The sequence below is a fragment of the Danaus plexippus genome, chromosome 15 (genome assembly GCF_018135715.1).
Source record: "Danaus plexippus chromosome 15, MEX_DaPlex, whole genome shotgun sequence".
Taxonomy (NCBI): Eukaryota; Metazoa; Arthropoda; class Insecta; order Lepidoptera; family Nymphalidae; genus Danaus; species Danaus plexippus.
This window is the reverse complement of record NC_083547.1, coordinates 220,399-241,229: the sequence shown is the minus strand read 5'-3', so window position 1 is coordinate 241,229 and position 20,831 is coordinate 220,399. Positions and strand designations below refer to the sequence as shown.

The following is a 20,831-nucleotide window of genomic DNA, read 5'->3' as shown; positions in this document are numbered from 1 at the left end:
GCGGCGTTATGAACAGAACTTGAAGGCACCGAACACTATATTTAGTATTATTATTGTTGGTTAATATTTTTTTTTGACTATCCAAGATAAATTAATGTTGTACATATATATTAAATATAGACAACTTCCTTTGTATCTCAATAAATATAATAGTTAATAACTCGCCTCGAGTCGGGATTCAAAAAATTAATTAATATATCTGAATGAGTATAATTCGCGCTGCTGTTTCCGTTGATGAGTCGTTCCATAACTTTTTCTAAGCATTTTAAATGAATAGAATCGGTGCATGCATTTCACATTAGTCTGTGGGCTGATGTTCTGCGGGCAAATAATTAGCACAGCCCGTGTCAGTTTCAGACGGCACTTCTAACGAGCCTCGCCCTCCGCCCTCGGACGTTACCAGCGATTAATTATACGTCTACCTCTAAGCGGTCTTCGGACGCGTCGCTTACCTCCGCTTTAATAGGTCTTGATGGAAAAATTGATTGCTTGCTGCGTACTAACTGCGTACTACACTTCTTTTAAAGATTTTGTATTCATTAACTTTATATGTTATGTGATCTAACTAAGATAAGGTCGGAAAAGTGACTTCAAAGAGAACTGTTTTTTTTTTAAATATTTTTATAACAAACGAGCGAGGTGAGATATGAAGACATCCTTAAGTAATTTATGATATTACAGTTTTAAACATTATTGTAAGTAGATATTTCTGTGGATAGACTTCATAGTTTCCGCGAGAGTGATTAATTTGGTCACAAAAAAATAAAAGACAGTATAATAAAACGTATCACGAATATAATCAGACATTAGTTTGCACATTAATGGTTGATAAGTAAATTGGTTGCTGTAGAATTATTTTATAATTATTTATCTCTTTGTCTTGTTACTATTAGTGCAGGGCATTGAAATTTGAAAGGTCTATTAAAATTATTTAATGACAATAAAAGGAGACATTAGAATTACATTCTTAAAGTATATTTACAATTAATGACCCAGTGGTGTTTTTATTTACTCTCCAGGTGTTTGTGGCTATCTCACCAGAAGCTGCTCGTGCTCCACGGCGCAGGCTCTGGGTGAGTTCTTACGTTACGTCTCATCTGCATCAACTCACACGACACAGTGTCGTCTGAACAGAGTACTTGTTTTGTTTATATTTTTAATTTTTATGGACAGCGACTGGAAGACTGTTGGTAGTAATTAGCAAACATTGAGAAGGGTATCTCGAGAATCAACAGTACTAGAAACTGTACGGAAGACGGTAGACGGTAGACGGCGAGGAAGGCTGTAGTTATGTTGTTCTGTTAATAGGATCTATATTTTAATATGTACTGGGAGTCATTGCATTCTATAGTTGTTAGCTTTCCGACTAGTACGAGTGACGGCTGTACGTGTTAGAAGTTATTGAATGTGAACGAGGAGTTTGAGGTCAACGATAGTCATTTTCAAACTATTCAATTATAAATTCTAATGGCTCGGTGATCACTTGTTTTGTTATGTGTGTGTGTCTGTGTACCGACAGTAACATACGTGACAAATTCAAGCAATTAGCGTGTATTGTTGTTTGTTAGTGCTCGTGACAAAAGGCGGCGTTAGATACGTTAAACGCGTCGTCACGTTTAGCGGAAATTTGAGCAAATAATTTAAAAATACAATTTCTGAATGATAAGTTTAACAGGAATTCGTTAATACTTTTGTAATGAGAATAATCCCTATCTCATACGGTTATAGATAATCACATCTCCTAGTCGTAATTTTGCATCACTGTTACGTTATTGTAAATTGCTCATATTTAAAGAATATGGATGGTGATTCATACAAATAACATACGATTTGGAAATAGCAATTTATTTCAAACATCCAAGTAGATCGGTTTGTTTTTGTAGCTGTTCCTCCATATTTCGAAGAGACAGATTGTGGAATGGAAACGGTAGAAGATCGCGAGAGGCATCGAGGTGTGTGTGATGATGGTCCACGCCCAGGGTCCGTAGAACACCAGGTGTGCAGGACGGAATTCTGCTCGATTCTTGGAAAATAAAGACGATGGTGACCAGAAAGCTTTGACAAAAATGGTAACAATGAATGTAGTAGTCAGTACCTTCTCCAATGTGTTAATGGCCCACATCGCCATATTGGCCACTAGTAAGAAAGTCACCAGCTGTCTGCCAGGTTTCTTTCTCCGTTGCTCGGAGGTGGCACTGCGCCGCCACCAGGCATCGATGATAAACAACGACTGAAGTATGGTCTAGGAACGGGAGACAATATTAATCTGAGTGATTGTATGCAAGGGTTGGTTGAAGTTATACGAATTAAAATAGACTAATTAATAATCCAAGTATCTGTCACGAATACTACCTGGTTAAGAGATAAAAATTCTGAAAAGAATCCAGTGAGACCCGCTCCGTTACTGTGGTTCATGGTGTGATGACAACCGATGAGGCTGAACATACAGTATATGAACATACCGGACTGTGCCAGGATGAGTAATGACGTGTCCAGACACAGCACAGCTGGAATGAAACACAATATTACGTAATATAGCACTTAGACGAAATCTAACGACAGTGTGACACATAGATCTCATGTAATATTACAAACCTCTGGATTTTCTTTTGTAGGCCAGAACTCTCATTTGTTTAAAAGCAGCAGCGGATGCCAGAATAGTCAAAGTGTACAGTACCAGTTCACAAATGTTGACTTCGAATATGGCGTCCTGAAATCCTTGCACCGTAATTATATAATAATTTTATAAGTGATTTAATATATAAGTAAAGTGAGCGACATCTTACATTAACTGTGTCAGGGGCGCGAGCCAATACGAAAAACATGATCAGGGAGATGATGGTGAGGACAATAAGAAGGATCCCGGAGAAGAGACCGCGGTGGGCGTGAGAGCAATCCACTGAGAAATGATGAAGCGCAGTATGGCTTCCGTGCGGAGAACTGACTCCCAGCATGTTGGCTGAAAGCAACCTCAGTAGGTAAACAGCGTTACGATCAAAGAACCTCATTAATATAAAATTTCTGTAGATTACCAAACTGCTGCAAAATCTTTTCCGGTGTCACTGAATTGTTGCGCGACTTATTTTTAGGGTAATTGAGCTTCTTTTCTATATCCTCTGGAGTACACTTAACCTGAAATTACATTTGAATTATTCATAGAATTCAATAACATTTTTTTATTACAGAACCGAATTTCCTAAGAATTACCTCTTTCCACATTTCGTATAATATGACAGCACAGATAAGGGAGTACTCGATCGTACAAGGGAAGAGAAACGGGGAGGCATTGTGAACCAGCGCACCCATCACGTTTGATCTCCGACAAGGTAAGTCATTTGATTCAGTCAAGGTTACATTCTGTTTGGTGACGAGAGAGTGCTCCAAGTGATGTATTTCATGTTTCGTCTCTTCTACTAGAACGTATAACCATTCGCAAAGATTCGTCGCTATCATGTGCATAAAACCGAACCTCTGTATCATTTTGTGACTTCCAGCTGCGATGTCTTTGTTCGTTAGAAATATGAACTGCATTTGAGCGAGAGTCAGAGCCATTCGGAGGGCTGGGGTCAGCGCTGAGAGGAATGAGCGACAGCGGTCGGTCATCTCAAAATATTCGCCGAACTCTAAACCGCTGTACACCATCGACCCGATACCGAACGCTGGAATTATTCAAATAATATTTCTATCATGAAATAAATAATAGACAGCAATCATTAGCGAGGAATTACCAATAGCTCCGAGTCTTAAGTAAAAACTGCCGTAACGAGATATCGTTTCCTTTTGTTTTATCTTCTCTTTAGGTGTCGCTTTACCGGGAGTGTTTTTGTCTTCATTGTAGGTTCCATCTCAAAAAAATTAATATTATTCGTATTTATGTGACATTGCGGACTAACTGACTCATTAAAACGTATGTGAGGAGACGGCTTCAAATGACAATTGAAATGGAAGCAGACGATCGTTGAATACAAAGTAAAGAAGCCGGTTGTTATTGTTGGAAGTAGTGATTATGCAAAAGACATGACATTTTAATGTCTCATTTGTGGGCAAATTAGAATACTAATGTCTTGAACTAGTGGTCAGTCCGACTTTGGAATAAATGTTATAAATGCAATGTTTACAGATCATATACATAGTTACCTCGGCTGTTTATAATCATATTAAAAGCTTTCTCCCTCATCAGATCAGCGTACAGAAATATTATGAATATGAGGGAAACTAAATATAAATATAAATAAAAGCCCTGAAAAACCAATAAAAGTGCAACATTAGTATCAGATCAGTGGTGAGTGTAGCTTGTGGGGTTTTATTATATACGTTACTTGATAGTAAGCGTCCGGAACACCTTTGGCGATGACTTCAGTGACGGGGAAGGCCAGGCCGAGGACCACCAGCAACTTAGCATACAGCGCGGACAGAGCCTTGCTCAGGGCCTCACTGAGAATTGAGGCACATCAGTCTCCCTCGACTTAATCGATCTCATAAAGAGACTCAAGAGATACAACGTTACAACAAAACACAAATAAATAATGAAGAGCATCGTGGGCCGATCGAGATATGAGCCGTATGGAAATATATTCCGATTTAATTACAGTTTGCGAGAATCATTTGTACGTTGAATGCTCAGAGAAGCATTGTCGAGCTGTCTATCCATTAACAAATAAAGGGTGTGCTTCTGAATGGTGTTGACGCTTATGGGTGGCTTGTATTGTGACGGAATAATGCAGCGTCGCGCTAGTTTACTGAAATACTATTAGCTTGGAAATAGGTCGCGCTCGCACTTGTTCGTTAAATGCTTCATAAATATTTTAGCTCTGTTATTATTTTGTGTTATTTAATTTCAATATCGTATTATCATATTCATAAGCGCTCGCTCGGAGCCGTCGGTGAATATGTAAGGGTTCAAAGAAAATGTAACGTAGTCGTTCGTAACTTATATGTCTGCACTAATGTCCTTAATATTTATTATTTACGTATTATAACATGAAAGCATTCTCCGCGTGTATTTCAATAGGACATGTGTAACCGTTTCGCGAGTGGCCCGGAGGGGTCGTCTACATTCAGCGCCTCTCTGCTCGACACCTTCCGTCAACGCCTGCTTTATCTGATTTATGATCTATTCTGAATTCAAATTGAATCCTCTAAATATACATTTCAATTTCTTCCAATTCATCGTTTAATGGCAACTTCGCTGTAATAAAAGATACACTTTAACAATTGTAATGGATGTCGGAGGATACTTCTCGCATTACGGTTGTTACGATCCAATTAGCGGTCCAAACGAAAATAAGCGACTAATGTATTAGATCGAATTATATCAATGAATTTAAATAATAAATCAAAAATAATAATTTAAAACACAGTTGTGATAAAGTACCATACTTAAGTGGTATGTAAATATTTTTTTTATTAAATGAAATTCGAGATGGACTGACAGTTAAAAGAAATTAAATGAATGTAAAAAAGCGTTTATATGTTATCATTCCATTGATTAAGCTATGTGAGGCAAGTGTGCGCTCTGGGTAAACGTGCGCAATTCACTTTAGGCTGAGACACATGTTTATACATTCTGTTTCCCACAGTGCACACTCGCCTCACATGGCTAGGTCCTTATAAGTGTAAGGTTATTTTCAAAATATTTTTGAAAAGTTTTATTTTTTTGTAAACCGCCATTAATTACATGACTCTTATTAATAATTGCAATTATTTCCCAAATTGTTATTATTTCTTCTAGGCCTCAGGGGAGCCAACTACCCGGCACAGGAAGTTTCAAACATGAAACCAGCAAACTGACATACAAGTGAAGTTAATAAAGAGCGTGTAACAAGAGAGAATAAGTTGAAAAATAGTTATAGCATATTTCTCAAGATTTAAAGTTCTTTATTGATTCATGAATTACTAGAACCATTCAATCTCAATTCCTGTACGTTCTTATAACAGACTCCGCTTTCAGTCCAAAAATGTTTTTCAATACTTTTCCTTCAAATTAATTTATCTTTTACCTGCCCAAGATATCGACTGCTGTGGGGGGATGTTCTTGTGATGCTACGGAGGTCCTTGAGTGAGGAGTCAGCTCGGAAAGGAACCTTCTCTGAGTCGCAGCACAGAGCGCCAGGGCCTGAGATGGTCTCCGGAAAGCCGCTATGATCGCAGAGGGACGCCTTAAGCACACATTTTTGTTGATAAGTTGTTATATACTTATATGTATTTTATTTAATGCTAAAGTTGGCAACCGAGCAGACGGCCTAGCTGATGGAGGTAGTAACGTCGTCCATGGATATCCGCAACATAGATTAGCGGATGTGTTGCCACCCTTGATTAGGAAAAAGGGGGAGGGAAGAGGGAGAGGAAAAAATTGGGCAAGGGAGGGAAAAGGGAAAGGGCAACCAGCTCTCACTCATCGGACTTAACGCAGCCATTAATGACTACTTTACGCCGATCTTCTGCGAGAGGGTGGTACTTCCCCGGTCGAGTCAGCCCATGTTCCAGCTACAGTAACTTGACCACAGCTAGGTTCTACCACCTACTATATATTGTATAATATGTATATTACAAGTACAAAATAATAATATTATTTTTTAGAGATTACAAGACTACATATTAAGCAATCTAATTAAAAATATATATACAGTTTTTGTTTTAAATATCCTCAAAATTTAATTACTTAGGCTTTACTTTGATATAAAATTCTCTTTATTCAAAAAAAAATATTTTTTTTTATAAAAACAGAACATGTAAAAATATTTTAGGACGTAGATTTTTATATTTCAAAATATTTTATTGAACTTATTATATCATAACATTACAAATGTTTTCTTTTCAGAATATAAAATTGACATTAAAATGTTAAAACTTGTAGGAGATTGTCAAACAGTTCCTTTACGTTATTTTTTAAGCAGTTTAACAAAACTGTCAAGTGAAAAGTTTAAGTGACAGTACTTCCCGGTCGAGGAAGAGAATAAATATGTATTAGAAACCAGCGGTTGACAGGTTACCTGGTGTTAAGATTCGCAACCAACTTCTGATCGGTGTCATTGGACATGCGGCGGCTGTTCGGCAGCGAGGATGAGTTCTGCAGGAGAGGCTCCAGCCCTGGAGACAGCATGGCCTGGGTCCGCTCACGGAGTCGCCCTATGTCCGAGTACGAGGACTCGTCGCTAGACAATGAATCATCTAATTAAGAAACCATCACATCCATCATGGCTTCCAGACCGCGCTTCATGTTTGCTGAACTAGTTTCAGACAATACCTTGAGTCAAGTGAGCGAGGACTTTAACTTTAAATGTAAACAGTCCTCAAGTATTATAGACATATCAATATTTTATACGTTTATAAATCTGCGGCAAACACGTCGTATATCACACAAAGCGTTCTATCAAACGTCATAAATATTGTCTCTGCTTCTGTGATGCTGAACGTCCGACAGCCTCCGACTACATCCGAGTACGTATCACACGTTTAAGATCATGTAGAGGACGCTCACTAAACAGTACGATGCAGTGACGATGAATTCTAGTGGGGTTTATATTACGACAGAAAAAAAAAGTAAATATTGTAAAAACATATTAATGTAGGTATATGTTCTAAGTATCTCTGACTGAGGTCTGTTACTGTAAACAAACATTATGATAGTAAGTTGATAAAAAAAAGACCTTATAATATAAGTTTGGGTGCGACTCCCCCTATACAGTTGCATCTTATATTTCGTGAATCGACTTCTACTGAGAACGAAATCTCCAAAATGGGCAAGTGTGAATGTCTCCGTGAGACCCGGATATAAACGTGAGGTATTCAGAATACCTAAAATATATATTCACAAACCAAAAACTCACATTTAAATAAATATTGAAGAAAAGTTTATTTTGGTCATTTAAAGCAAAAGGCGTTACGTATCATGTCGAGGTTTGAGGGTTTAAAAACCAAACTCACGGTTTAATCCTGTAAGCGAATTGACTATACGACAAAGTTTGTGTCAAAAGTTAAAGCGATTCATATTGTAGGTTCCGTTATCATAAAGTTAATAATATAGAGCACAGATTACACACAGAGATATGATATCTTGGAAATGAACGAGAAATCGAGAAAGAAAACAAAGAATGGGAAGCAAAGGAAACTTTAATTAAATCGTTAGCGGATGTTTACTCCGCGGAGTGTTTTACATCGGGAAGTTTGAAAATGACCACTCGGCTATCGTTAGTATACATCTGGTTAACCATTAATTAATAATTATGTTTAGATTAAAACTCTTGAGTCACATATAAAAGCTAATTTCTATAAAGAACATATCACTCCGAGTAACGAGACATTCATTATGTGGTAACTGAACTGTGTTATAGACTCGCTCAGTATATATTTTCGTAAAGAATGATCATTTATAAGAAGCTGAGATTCAGCGGATTGTAATGCGTCACCTGATTTCCTTTACTTTATATAAGTTGGATGTTTTAATGAATGTTAGTAAGATTTCTGTTATCGTTTATTGACCTGTCGTTGTCGTTCTCCTCTATGACGGGATCCATGTCTGTGACGGAGACGGCCGGTCTCTCCGTGTCGCCGAGCGGCGCGCGCTTGCTGACACTCATCTAAACAAGACACCAAACAAACGTCATGTATAACTAATGTCTACAGTAAACCACCACGCACCCGCTTGCAAACACTCAGTAAGGATTCCTAATTATAACATGATTGTTATTGCTGAACATATCCGTATGTTTTAATATTCGCTACATTTATCCAGGCGTATTTTTTCGTTCGCATTATGCCCTGGCGTCGCCCGTTTTCTGTAATTGGATCGTCACGGCACATGCGAACGACTTCCACTGAACGTTTTAATTCTTTCATTTTCCACCTGAATCTAAACACGCGATCCCCTCACAGCTCTCGACGGGAGCTTCTAACTCGGATATCTTTTAATATTTTTACGATTAACTTTAGTTCAAACTTTCTGTATGAGTGTGTCGATCTCGAACTGATGTTAAGTTTATATACATTGAATAATGTATAAATATAACTTGATAAACAAAACAAAAATCACCGTATATTTTATAGTAAAAGTGAATGACAGTATTTTATTTTGTACAATACTTACATCGTCTCTACCGTGAACGTGTCTCCAAGGCAGGAGATTTACCACAAATGATTTACACTTTGGAAAACAAATTATCAGATGACGTATGACAGTTTGGACACTACATTGTCACTTGTAATATAATGGTTACTACAAGTGATTACTGATCGACAAAGTTAACCGACGTAAAACAGTTTTAAGACAAAAAAATACAAGAGAACTTTAATTGGCAACCATTAAAAGCGAAGTCGGTTAAATAATATTTCATTTGAACATATTAGTTAGTTAAAGTTGAGGCGTCGGAGAGGAGAGCAGTCGATTTCATATAAGTTTTTGTCGTCGAAGGGTTTTATCATAATTTGTCTCTCACGGAATCGCTGCCCTCTGATACTGGTGTCTAGTGACACAGTAACCAGAGAGCCACTAAAGTAACACCAGGACATGTACACATATATTATATATATAATCTTAACAAAGTGAATTGAAAAGTCTACTTTATTTATATTTATCATTAAGTACAAACGAAACTAATTATAATATCTGTACGCCTTGATGTAACTCTGTGGCATTATGAAAAGTTGAAACATCTACACACAAGTCGGAGAGTGACATGAACGTGTCTAGTGTTCTACAACTTAGTTAAACAGAAAAATATAATTTAAATGCATAAAAACGATCGATTTTACAGATAACTTTATATTTAATATTAATAACATACCTATTTTAATAACACTTAAAATTAATTTTCTTTTAAACACGCCTCGTCGGTCATGGAACTAGTGTCTGTGGTTGTATCGTAAGATATCAAAGTAAAGCTCGCAACTGATCTTACTAAGAGCACCAGTTGAAACAGTTATTATGACAACAAAGGATTTTGTTTTGTTTAAAACTTTAGTACCTAATGTCAATAACAGATCTTTGGGACAATTAATAAATTAACAAAAACCTATCCGATGAGATCAACACGCTCTCCGCCCGCTTCTTAAAATGTTTCGTAAAATTCTTATAACAAAATATTTTATTTGTTATTTAAACGCTTATTTTAATAAAGACAAACATTAAAGTGTAAGTTTGTTTGCGTGCCGTCCGTCGCGTTGGCTTCGGCCCCTCTAAGGTTGTTAGGATGTTGAATAAGTTTCTGAATTAAGAGAACTCAAAGTTTTCTCATCTCGAGATTACAGCAAAGTGTTTACCGTTTGGCTGTAGATGCGGCCGCGAGTCACACCCAGCACCCACCCAGCACCCGGCACCCAGCACCCGGCACTCGGTACCTAGCACCCAGCACCCAGCACCCACTCAGTCTCGTCCGCAGTTCGTACCGAGTCGATATTTTAAAAAGTTTCACAGCACTTTGTTCAAACCGTTAAATGTATTGCTAATCTAAATTGTAATGAGTTTTTAAATTGCATTTGCTCGTGTTATCACAGTCAATATACAGCATCGCACGAAACAGACGATGTACATGACGAACCAAACGACAAACATCACTCTCGTTTTATTGAAATAACTTTTTATACAATTTGATATTATCTTTTTATGCCTTGTGATGTTAGCATCGATAGCACATACACTTCAACCAACAGGAGAAAAATCCCTCAGATGGAAATAAGGTCGCGAATTTAATAGAGATAAATAAGAAACTTATTAATATGCACTTTGCAATTTAAGAAAAATACGAAAAATAATTTGAGAATGAATATGTCTTATGTGTTATATGTTTATAAGTCTCACACGCGGCACATCTCTAGCCACGGTGTTGTTATTTTCATAATATATTTGCGTGAGTGTATCGCACCTGAGACTGTACTCGCTGCACTTCAGATTACAGCATCTCATCCTGATTTACGGAAACGGAAAGAGAACGTAACGTCTGAACAAAAGTTGACTTGGACTGCTCCACAATAATAGCACACATCGAGGGACAATGGACATGCGATAGTTTTATAGAAAGTAATTTATTAATTTTTTAAAACACTTCTTGTAAAGAAAAGGAATGTCTCGAGTTTCTTTGAAGATTTGTTTTTATTTGCGTCGTTAAATTTTTCCCCCTTTTATAATATATTCAGAGCTTACGTGCACACATATTTGTCAGCGGTGTTTGTGGAACTTTGCCTTAAGAGTTGTTTCTTGTTATATTTTTTTAAAGAAAACAATCGTTTGTCAAAGTTGAACGCGCTTGCGGTCGCCGGAGGTTTACTGACTCATTAACATCGAACATACCAGAACTCACCATCTTTAATTCTCTCTAGACCACTTTCTATAAATTGTTTTTTATTCATTTAAACTAGATCTGAATATTTGGTATCATTTCATTTTATTTCCTTGTAACCAATGTTACTGAACGTGTGGACACTCGTCCATCGAATCATCTCATAAGCAAATTGTTCAGCACCAGTTAGCGCTCCGCGTCGTGATCGAGCCAATCACGACATTTACATTTCGAAGTCAACAAACATCGACATAGCTATCAAATATTCCTATCTTATATAAAACTAAAACTCATAACACTATTATAAGTGTATAACCTGACTGGTCACTTATATTTCTTAAATATTTTAATAGCAAATTTTTAGAGAATTTATTTGAAGTAAGTAGTTAAGTAGTGACCGAAAAATTAAGGTTTCAATGAAGAGATATAGAAATCTACCCCATTTGACGGATCCTCGTAACTTAAGCAATTTTTTTATTGTGAGGAATGTGAAGTATTTAATATAACGTGTTTTTGCTAAGTTTATATTATTTTTATTAATATACTAATAATTTTTTATCTAAGCCAGAACTGGAGAGAGTGCTCCTTCTCCACCCTGCCCCTTCCCTTCCCCGTCCTACCTCCACCCTCACCCCCTCGAGCTCACGCCACATTCTATTTATGATAAACGTGGAATTGACTTGAAAATGTCCTCCGGTCTACATGTTTACAACAAGCGCTAATTATTATATGATTAACACACATCACTCTGACGGAGTTACAAGTCAACTGACTCACCGTTATTATATACTTCACAAAACTACAAAACAAATTTCGTGCTCAGCATATTGTGTATAGCGTATCGTGTCAGGTCACAAAAAGCACGAGATACAATTTAGTTGGTGACGGTCACCGGAGTCGATGGATGTACGCTAATTAAATGACATGTGTGTGCACGATTTGAAATCGACTATTTACGATTCAAATTATTCCACAAAATCGGATTACATATCAAATAAGGATTTTGCAATACGATTGACGAGTTTGTGTGATGACAGCTTTAAAGCGGGAGTACAGGTACAAAGCTTACAAAGCTGGGAGTTTTTGATGAAACGTGTTCAAAGAGCTTTGGCGTCCGCAGCACTGTGATGTGTGTTGCACGACTACAGCCTGCCCGATACCCACGACTGGCCATAGGCTGCTAGCTGAGAGCCTGCGACCGTTACAAACACCTTCAAACATTTTTGAGGATAATTATTTTGCAACTTGCAGTTTGAATTTAGGTTTCACAGAGAGAAATATTCTACACGACTCTAGGAAATACGAGTTCGGTCTGTGCAAAAGAATAGTGTGAGAGCATTGCGATCACGTCCATAAAAGCAGTTACCAGAAATGAGGTTTTATGGAAAATTATGAATGTTTACATATTTTATCCGGTTAAATCATAATCAAGTTACGCAAATCTCAAAAATGAGGGACCACAAATGATTCAATTAAAACCACCCTTCAAGGGTTTGCAAGACAACGTTTTTTCCATTAATGTTTTGTAACGAAAAGCCGTTTTGATGACGCTCTAAATTTATTCTGGAAAATAAAGATTAAATTTCGTAGTCGTCTTTGACTCTTAAAGTTGTCGGAGTTAATTGAATTTATTTCCTCTTAGAATGAAACTCTCCGGTAATGTTATTGTGTTCACCTACGCGTATGCAAGGCGGCACGGGGCCACGCGAGCACAGCGGCACAGCGGCACAGCGGCAGCGCGGCACGGCTAAGTGATTCGATACACGTTCAATATGTTTCATTAGGGAGGCTCGATTCACTTATTCAATCATATCGGCTGGAGGCTGGAGGCCGGGAGCCGGAGTCGCTCGTCGCCGACGGTGCAGCCAATCCGCTGACTCCACTCTATTCCTACATAATCAGTTTTTCCGATTCAGAATGTTGTACACACAAGTCGAGCCTCTCAAGAACCTCTCAACAAAGCCTACCGCGGAGTTTATTATTAGATATTCGTTTTAGGAATACGGTCTCCGTAAATTCGATAACGTCGGATGCATTAGGTATCACAAATCGATTCTACATTGTAATGAGACGAGATGTAACAAGCGTTTCGTTTATTTCCGTGTTCTCAACGAACGCATCGCACTTCCGCCGCCCTTCTGGGAAGGAACCTCCTCGAACGCCGTCAGCGTGTCTGCGTCCTGTGCCGCAGGAAATAGTAATTACCGCCTAATCTCGCCGGGAGCGCAGGGCGGCGCGTCCTCCGGATATGACCTTCCGTTATGAACAATTAGCTCGCGAAATTGAACGTCGGCTCTGCATTCACCTGATTCAGATGACGCGATACACACGTGACTCGGACTCCCCACCAGCCACCACCCGCCATCCACCACTTGCCATTCACCACCCACCGTCTACCATCCACAGTAAATGTGTCGTCTGCTCCTCTTTCTGAATACAGCACGCGTGAAACCTTATAGAGGCGATGTCTGGAAAATTGTATTCATTTTCACTGAATTTTAAAAGAGATGAGCGAATCGTAGTTATTACGTGCCATGCAAATGGACTCTTTCAATGAAATTAAAGAACTGGTTTTAGGCTCTTGTTAGAACCAAAGCGCCGCATTAGCCTCTGAGTGGCGCGAGCTCTTTTATGTACGAGTACGGGAGGCTTACACAGTTTGATTACAATTTATAAAAGACAGAAACTGTTTCGCGGCTGGAGCTGCGTGGACAATATAATAATTTCAAATATAAAATGTGCGAACAATATAATACGTTAAATGCATTTATTTATTATATGAAGAACGTTTCTCAATATAATTTTTTAAGTCATGTCACTAAAAAAGTATGTACAATATGTTTTATAATTACGTACAACGCTGTACAGTAATGTATTGAGTGATTCCTAAGAAATTCTTCAACAATGGGACTGGAGACAAAAAGCTTATTCGAATATTAAAGCATTAATGAAAAATTAGTTTTAAAACGTGTGCTGATTTTTTGTATCTGATTCTGAAATCAAATAAATTATGACGAAGCTTTGAAAGTCGACGTCTTGTCTATATGTTTATAATATTCAGGTTAGGATTCCTTCAGTAGTGGACATGCGATGTGATCTAAAGACAGCATCAGATCGATATCGTAATGGAGTCACTTTGGATATGAAGACGGCTATGATACGAGTGTGTCTATTATGTCTCTCTAATGACGTCATTGATCGTCATCACTTCCGCCCAGCTCCATTACCAGGCGGTGCCACCTACAGCATCACACGCATCACTCACGCAGACACTCGACATCTTCATGCAATGATATAATTTTCATACTATTGACTATTCTTTAATCAAAGACATCTTTGTGATTTATAAAATATATTTATATTACATGATGTATTTAAATGAATATTCACGAAATTTCATGATTCATCTGTCTGGACTACAGCATGTTAAAAAATAAGTTCCGCCAACACGCTTCAGGTACTTTGAATACTTCTTTGTGTAAATAATACCTCCTTATCCCACCCATTACCAGGTTAAAAACGAATCGACTCCCAAAAATCAATGCAACAGAATGCCACAAGTTGAAATGCATTTAAGGAAAATGATTTTCATATTCATGGAGCGAGAACGCGCAGAGTGCCGTCTATTGTCGCCGGCCGACGGCGGGCGATGGCGGGCGAGGCAGTCGGGGTTTCAAATGGACAGAGGTCGTTCAATTTCGATACTTCAACAACACAATAGGAGAGAGCAAGGCGTGTGCGATCACCTGTCAAATTAAAAAACCACTTGGACGTTCAAAACAAAACATTCCGACTACATAAGAGACATGCAGAGTGGCTTTTAATTTTTGCTCGACTAATTGAATTTTCCCTCGTGCGTCGGCTACTATCAGTTTAAAACAATTTCGCTTTAAAATACGTTCCACAAAAACATATTAAGGACTTTTATGAACACCTAATTGTACCGACTGTTTTTTTTGGCCGCTCATCTGATGTTCCGTAGTGAAAGAGACAATTATGTGACACAATCCCGTTTTGTTTTCCAAATTGAATGTTTTTATATTTATAAGTTATTAGGACACTATAACTGTGATTGCGAAAACAGATTCACCCCCTGACTAGACAGTTTGACAGAATTTGTGAGATTTAAAAATACTACGAGTTTGCGTGTCGCGGGCGCTAGGCGAGATTGTTAACAATTTTTTACTACTGAAATCAATCTAAAAATTGTTTTATCCACAATGATTGTAGGTGTATGTAACGTCGTCTCAGTAGCTGCTTCTTTTCTGACATCAAGATATTTGGTGTATACTCATAAAATAAGTCTTTCGCTAAATATATATTTATATATGAATGTACATATACATTTACTTAAGATAAAAGCTATTAAATAATACTAAAGACTTGATCGCTAATATGAAATAGTGTTAGTTTTTTGATACACGTTTGTATTAAAATCACATTAAGATGTTGTACATGCAATTAATATGTGAAATTCATAATTAGCTTTCCTTAAACTCGTTAAAGTATATTCATATGATATTATTTCTACACATAAATAGTATGAGTGTTTATTTTAAATGCTCGCCGATTAAACTGCAAAGCTGCTTGTCGCCGTCGACTGCTGGCTAGTTTGAAACTTTTCTGTGAATGATATTGTAGGAAACACATCACGGAAAATATAATATTTAGAACACAGAATAATATTGACTTTTAGACCCAGTTTCACCTAACAATGTCAACTGAATGACGTCTTGTTGAGGCGTTTGATGGACTGTTAGATGTATCGAACGTCACCACTCGCACTCACGCACTAATACCTGTTTAAATGTCTTAAAAAGACATCAATATTAATCACTGCTCTGGAGGTCCGTCAAATGGTTAACGGACTGTTAATGAATTGTATTGTCATACCTCAAATGTTCAATGCCACCCCTAGCCGTAGTAACAGCGTGAGTCTTGTAATTGTCAACTATTTAATTGTATTTATTAGAAGGTGAATTAAAATTTATTTTTCATATGATGAAAATTTCTATGACAATTCAAATTATGTACTCTTTTCATCACTTATAACTCGAACGAAATTTATGCAAGTAAATTGACAGCACGACTTTGACAGGTTACATCTAGTAAAGTCAAAAGAAAGTTTTTTGTGTGCCAAATCTATGCAGTCAATGATATATAAAATTCGGTCGTATTAGCTAACAAGTGACGTATCGAGGAATATTTACGATCAAGCGATGAAGTGCTGCATCGTAGCAAACGTGTATTAAGCGTTTTAACTTCAGTTTGGTCGTCTTATAACAAGCACGACTAACTTGGTAGCCGATCGTCTAACGTGACATTTAATAACGCGTTGCTAATTTCTCATCGTGGAACGTATTTTGACAGACGATTATATTTCTGACAGTCTGTTAGTAAATGCCTCGTTTAGATTTAACAAACAGAGTTTGGTGAAACTGGCTCTTAACCTTAAGATTTAACCGTTGGTTAGTTTTTGATGAGTTTTGACGGATTAGAATTTATAGTTTTTTGGAGAACATTGATAGTGACACCTGATAGTGGTCTTCTTATATGATATATTTTTATTATGATTACTAGCATCGAGATAAAACACAACTTCAACTTATATTAAAGCTATTTAACGGCCGCACGGAGACTGCGGAACATCAAACATAGTAAATATATAGGAACCTGTTGGCAATTCAAACTTTATGTAGTGGGAACATAGAAATAAAACATCATGCCTGCGTAGGAACGAGCGATGTGAAGATACGCGTGAGTACGGAACTAAATTATAATTCAAATCAAACAAAAAGAAATGAATGTGGGATACGTCACGCGAGGAAGCTTCTGGAATAGTTTGTTATTACTAATAAACATTGGTAACCTTGACAATGTTAAAAACATTACAGATTTTAATGTTTACCGCGCTTTGGTAGATTTTTTTGTAAATATTCATATTTTGCAAATATCACATTCGTGTCAGACGAAATTTCGATATAATTAATTATTTTTTTAATATTAATAACAAGTAAAGTTAATGTTAATGTATGTTATATATACTTATGTTTTCTTGTAATGTAAAAATCATTGCATTTCTATGTACATAGAAAGAACGATACAATGAGGACAAGCGTTTGGCGATCTACAAACATTTAGTAAAACCTTTATTGGTTGCATGAAGAGACTAACCGGTAACGAACACTTTAACGATTTTTAATACGACTTACAAATAGGCGGGTTGTATGATAATATTGTTAATGTGATCGAGGACTCCGAGTTAAGCGAGAAGCTGAAAACAGAAGCAACGGCTTTGTTGGTGTCGATGTAGTCATGGCCCTAAAGAGGTTTTCTACTCCTAAGACCGTGGATTTTTTGGAGTTATCTGATGTCGTTCAAGAACCGTTCCCTTCAACCGCGACTGCTCCCCGGCTCCTTAGTATGTGTACGTGTATATATATTAGAATGCAGGATCGATTGTATTAATGACGAGTTTAAGTATCGGAATAGTAGAGTTACTTTGCTATAAACTCTTTTTTTGTAATCAATTTATTGACATGTTTGATTAGAGTAGAAGTGTAAATTGCTTGCACCAGGAATGCTGTACATCATCAGGGGCAGTTGTCTTTTTTATTTTGTCCTAAAGGGCAAACGAGCAGACGTCCTTCCTGTGGGAAGTAGTTACCGCTGCCAATGGACATTTGCAACGTAAGAGATGTTGTAGATGCGTCGCCGACCTTGTTTGTGGAGGAGACTCTTAAAAACTTGATATTATAAAGAGCCCATGTTGTAGCTCTCTGGGAAAACCTCGGACGGAAGATCATTCCATATCATGCACGTGCGTGGAAAAAGTGACCGCGACGCAGCTACAGATCTGGGTGACTTGATGTTGGCTTTTCTTTATTTGAGATTTGTTATAATCAAAACGTTATAATCTTTGATGTAAAAAATTTCGATAAATTATTTAATTTGTGACGCTTTTTGTTACTCTGTTATATATTTTTCAGTTTAGTTTAACGTCCATCTACTTTACTAACTGACTGAGACTTTTATACTAATACTTTAGGGCTGCATGGTGTGTTGTGGCTGTGTTCGTATATTATAATAATTAATTAATAATAAAGTTTTGTAAACTTTAGTCTGATCAAATTCATTTAATGATCGGTCGGCTTCCCTACATGTAGTGTGTTTATAACTGACAGTAACAATGACTCTATCCCGGTCGTTCACTCTCTGCCTGCTGACCTGCGTATGGGGAAAATGTTCTGAAAATTTATTATGAAAGCTTTTGTAAATAAGATTTTGTGTCCTTTTGTAAGAAAATGAAAGTGTAATGTGTCCGGGTGTGATTTTATTTATTTCTTTGAACCATTTTTTTATGTGTTGCATTAATATTATTAATGTTAGTATATCAAGGCTAAGGTTGAGAAATATTAAGAATTACAATTTAAATGTATGATACACTAGAAACTAAAAAAATAAATAAAAACTTTTAAATAAATCCTGCGTAGTTAGCACGACTCGCAAGCGATGTATTCAGAAAAAAAATATAGAGCGTGGAGTCCAGGAGGATTGAACGTTTCACGCAGCCTCGACTAAAGTCGCTTTAGAAGATTCACTTCATAATTGTAAATTGGGAAACATGTTGTGACTAAACTGAGTTATAGAAGAGTTATGTTTAACATCAAGAACAGAAATCTCATCTGGCCGTGATCGCGGTTGGTGTAAAGGAAGCGAAACATCGAGACAACGGTAGATATAAAATAATAGAAAAATCATAGTTACCGAAAAACTGTGCTTCACCTGGAGATAAAAACTGATACTAAATTACAGTGACCAAATGTATTTGGTGATGAAAAGTGAAATCAGGGTCTCAGCTTTCAATCCTGTCAATTTTATGTTAAATACTTGAATGTGGTTGTCAACAGTCGCGGGCGAAATGTTATATTAATTTAATTATATTTCAGTTGTCTAAAGATGTCTAATAAGGTGAGTTCTTAGGAATGCTGAATTCAAACCTATTCATTTTGTATATCAGTTTATGCCGATCTATTTCTAGCAAAACTATTCAAATGCTGTCTACACACGTCGTATAGATGAGTTTTAGCATTAATATTATAAAATATACTGTTTTCAATTTTTATTCATAGATGTTTTTAAATTTCAGTTTGATTTAGGGACCCAATGAATACATTGGAAAAAAAGTAAATTCGTTTAAATATTTTGATAGTGTTATATCGTTTTCTTTGAAATACGGAACCAAAAATTTCTTAATATGGTTAGGAATGGGTTGGTGTTACTACTCCTAAAAACAAGTCACAAAGGTACTGACATACGCTCCAAAATTATACAGGCTAATTAAAGAACAAGTTAAATTGTTTTATTTCCTTTCATCTTGAGATAATAATAAACAATGCATATATTTTTTGTCCTTTAAAATACAAGTACAATAGATATTTTCCCGATAAAGTCAAGTTGTTTAGACAAATTGACAATGACACAGGCACTTGTCCTAACTTTTTTTGCGACATTTTAAAAAAAGATATAAAATTGTTGGGAAATGAGAATTTAATACAAGTTTTGACATTCAGAACGAATAACAACTATGAATAGTTTGGGGTGCCTGTGATATGTTTTAAGTCTTATCGAAGGAGGACAATGAAAGTATCGGCGAACGGTCGTCATACAGAGAGCGTAGTTCATCATGTGGCGTCGCGTGGATTTGGGACCGACGAAATATTTAACGTGTGATGTGAGTCACTCCCTCACTCCCTCTGAATCTGATATGAAATTACCAAAACTTTATTATTACTGTCATAATAATGTTTATTTAGGAAAAACAAACTTATTATATTAATGTTGGTAGTAAAGAATTTTAACAAAATACACACTTACTTTATTAATCTAATTTTAAATGAATAAAACTCGCGAAGGTCTTAGATCTCATTGTATTTATCTAAGTTATTTATCTGACTATACTTAAGACAGGACTTCGGTAGAAAAGAATCCAGACACGATTTCTCTATTGACCAAAAACCAAAAAAAAATACCTTCCAGATATATTTAAAAAAAATAAACATAATCTGTTAGGTCGCGTAGAGACACACTCATGTAGAGAAGCTATACTTTTAATAAGATTCACTCAGATGTTAAAATGCCATATAGATGTCCCGGGAAACCTCAAGCCAACCCAACCCAACTCAATACATATTCATCCTGAGAATGGTTTAAAATAAATGTAAGTATTATTATTTTTGTTAACTTGTAACTAATAATGTGTAAATAAACTAATGACTTAGACAACATCTATAAAACAGTTGTTTCTTGGTTATTTCGCATCACCTGTTCTTTAGTTATTAATGAAATTAAATTTAAGTGCACCTAATACATCTGTTCGTTAGTAACATTCAGTCGGTACTTGTTTATGTGTCTCTATATAATTTCTCTGTTTTCCACACTACTCTTCAACTGTATCTGGTGTCATGTGTATACTTAGTGTTAAGTTGTACGTCATCTTGTTATGACGTTTTTTAATGTTTTCATTGAAGGGACAGTACATGTAGCGTGTCTTGCTAT

The 20,831-nt window shown here is 36.6% G+C and overlaps 1 protein-coding gene and 1 long non-coding RNA gene across 3 annotated transcripts; one reads left to right on the top strand and one right to left on the bottom strand.

Annotated features, from left to right (window-relative positions):
- The first annotated feature begins 230 nt into the window (after window positions 1-230).
- LOC133319224 (uncharacterized) lies at window positions 231-6,627 on the top strand. The gene is made up of 3 exons (XR_009752910.1): window positions 231-639; window positions 1,020-1,073; window positions 5,732-6,627. It is a non-coding gene; the product is annotated as an uncharacterized LOC133319224 (long non-coding RNA).
- LOC116766559 (proton channel OtopLc-like) lies at window positions 1,830-10,604 on the bottom strand. Of its 2 annotated transcripts, none has more exons than XM_032656451.2 (14): window positions 10,258-10,604; window positions 8,482-8,579; window positions 6,993-7,154; window positions 6,000-6,158; window positions 4,320-4,434; window positions 4,138-4,240; window positions 3,729-3,845; window positions 3,208-3,659; window positions 3,033-3,132; window positions 2,787-2,959; window positions 2,596-2,710; window positions 2,353-2,507; window positions 2,096-2,242; window positions 1,830-2,023 (listed from the first exon to the last, which is right to left on the bottom strand). In XM_032656451.2, the coding sequence occupies exons 2-14, from the start codon at window positions 8,577-8,579 to the stop codon at window positions 1,850-1,852; spliced, it is 2,070 nt and encodes a 689-aa protein (XP_032512342.2). In that variant the 5' UTR covers window positions 10,258-10,604; the 3' UTR covers window positions 1,830-1,849. The 2 variants fall into 2 exon arrangements, with proteins under 2 accessions (XP_032512342.2, XP_032512341.2); XM_032656450.2 differs by lacking the exon at window positions 10,258-10,604 and adding an exon at window positions 9,086-9,151.
- Window positions 10,605-20,831: the final 10,227 nt, after the last annotated feature.

Bases quoted from the DNA above. Each gene is read 5' to 3' on its own strand.
- LOC116766559 (XM_032656451.2), bottom strand. From the start codon at position 8,579: ATGAGTGTCAGCAAGCGCGCGCCGCTCGGCGACACGGAGAGACCGGCC. The intron at 2,711-2,786 runs GTAAGATGTCGC...CAAGGATTTCAG, and splicing joins GCGCCCCTGACACAGTTAAT to GACGCCATATTCGAAGTCAA. The intron at 2,508-2,595 runs GTTTGTAATATT...GTTTCATTCCAG, and splicing joins CTACAAAAGAAAATCCAGAG to CTGTGCTGTGTCTGGACACG.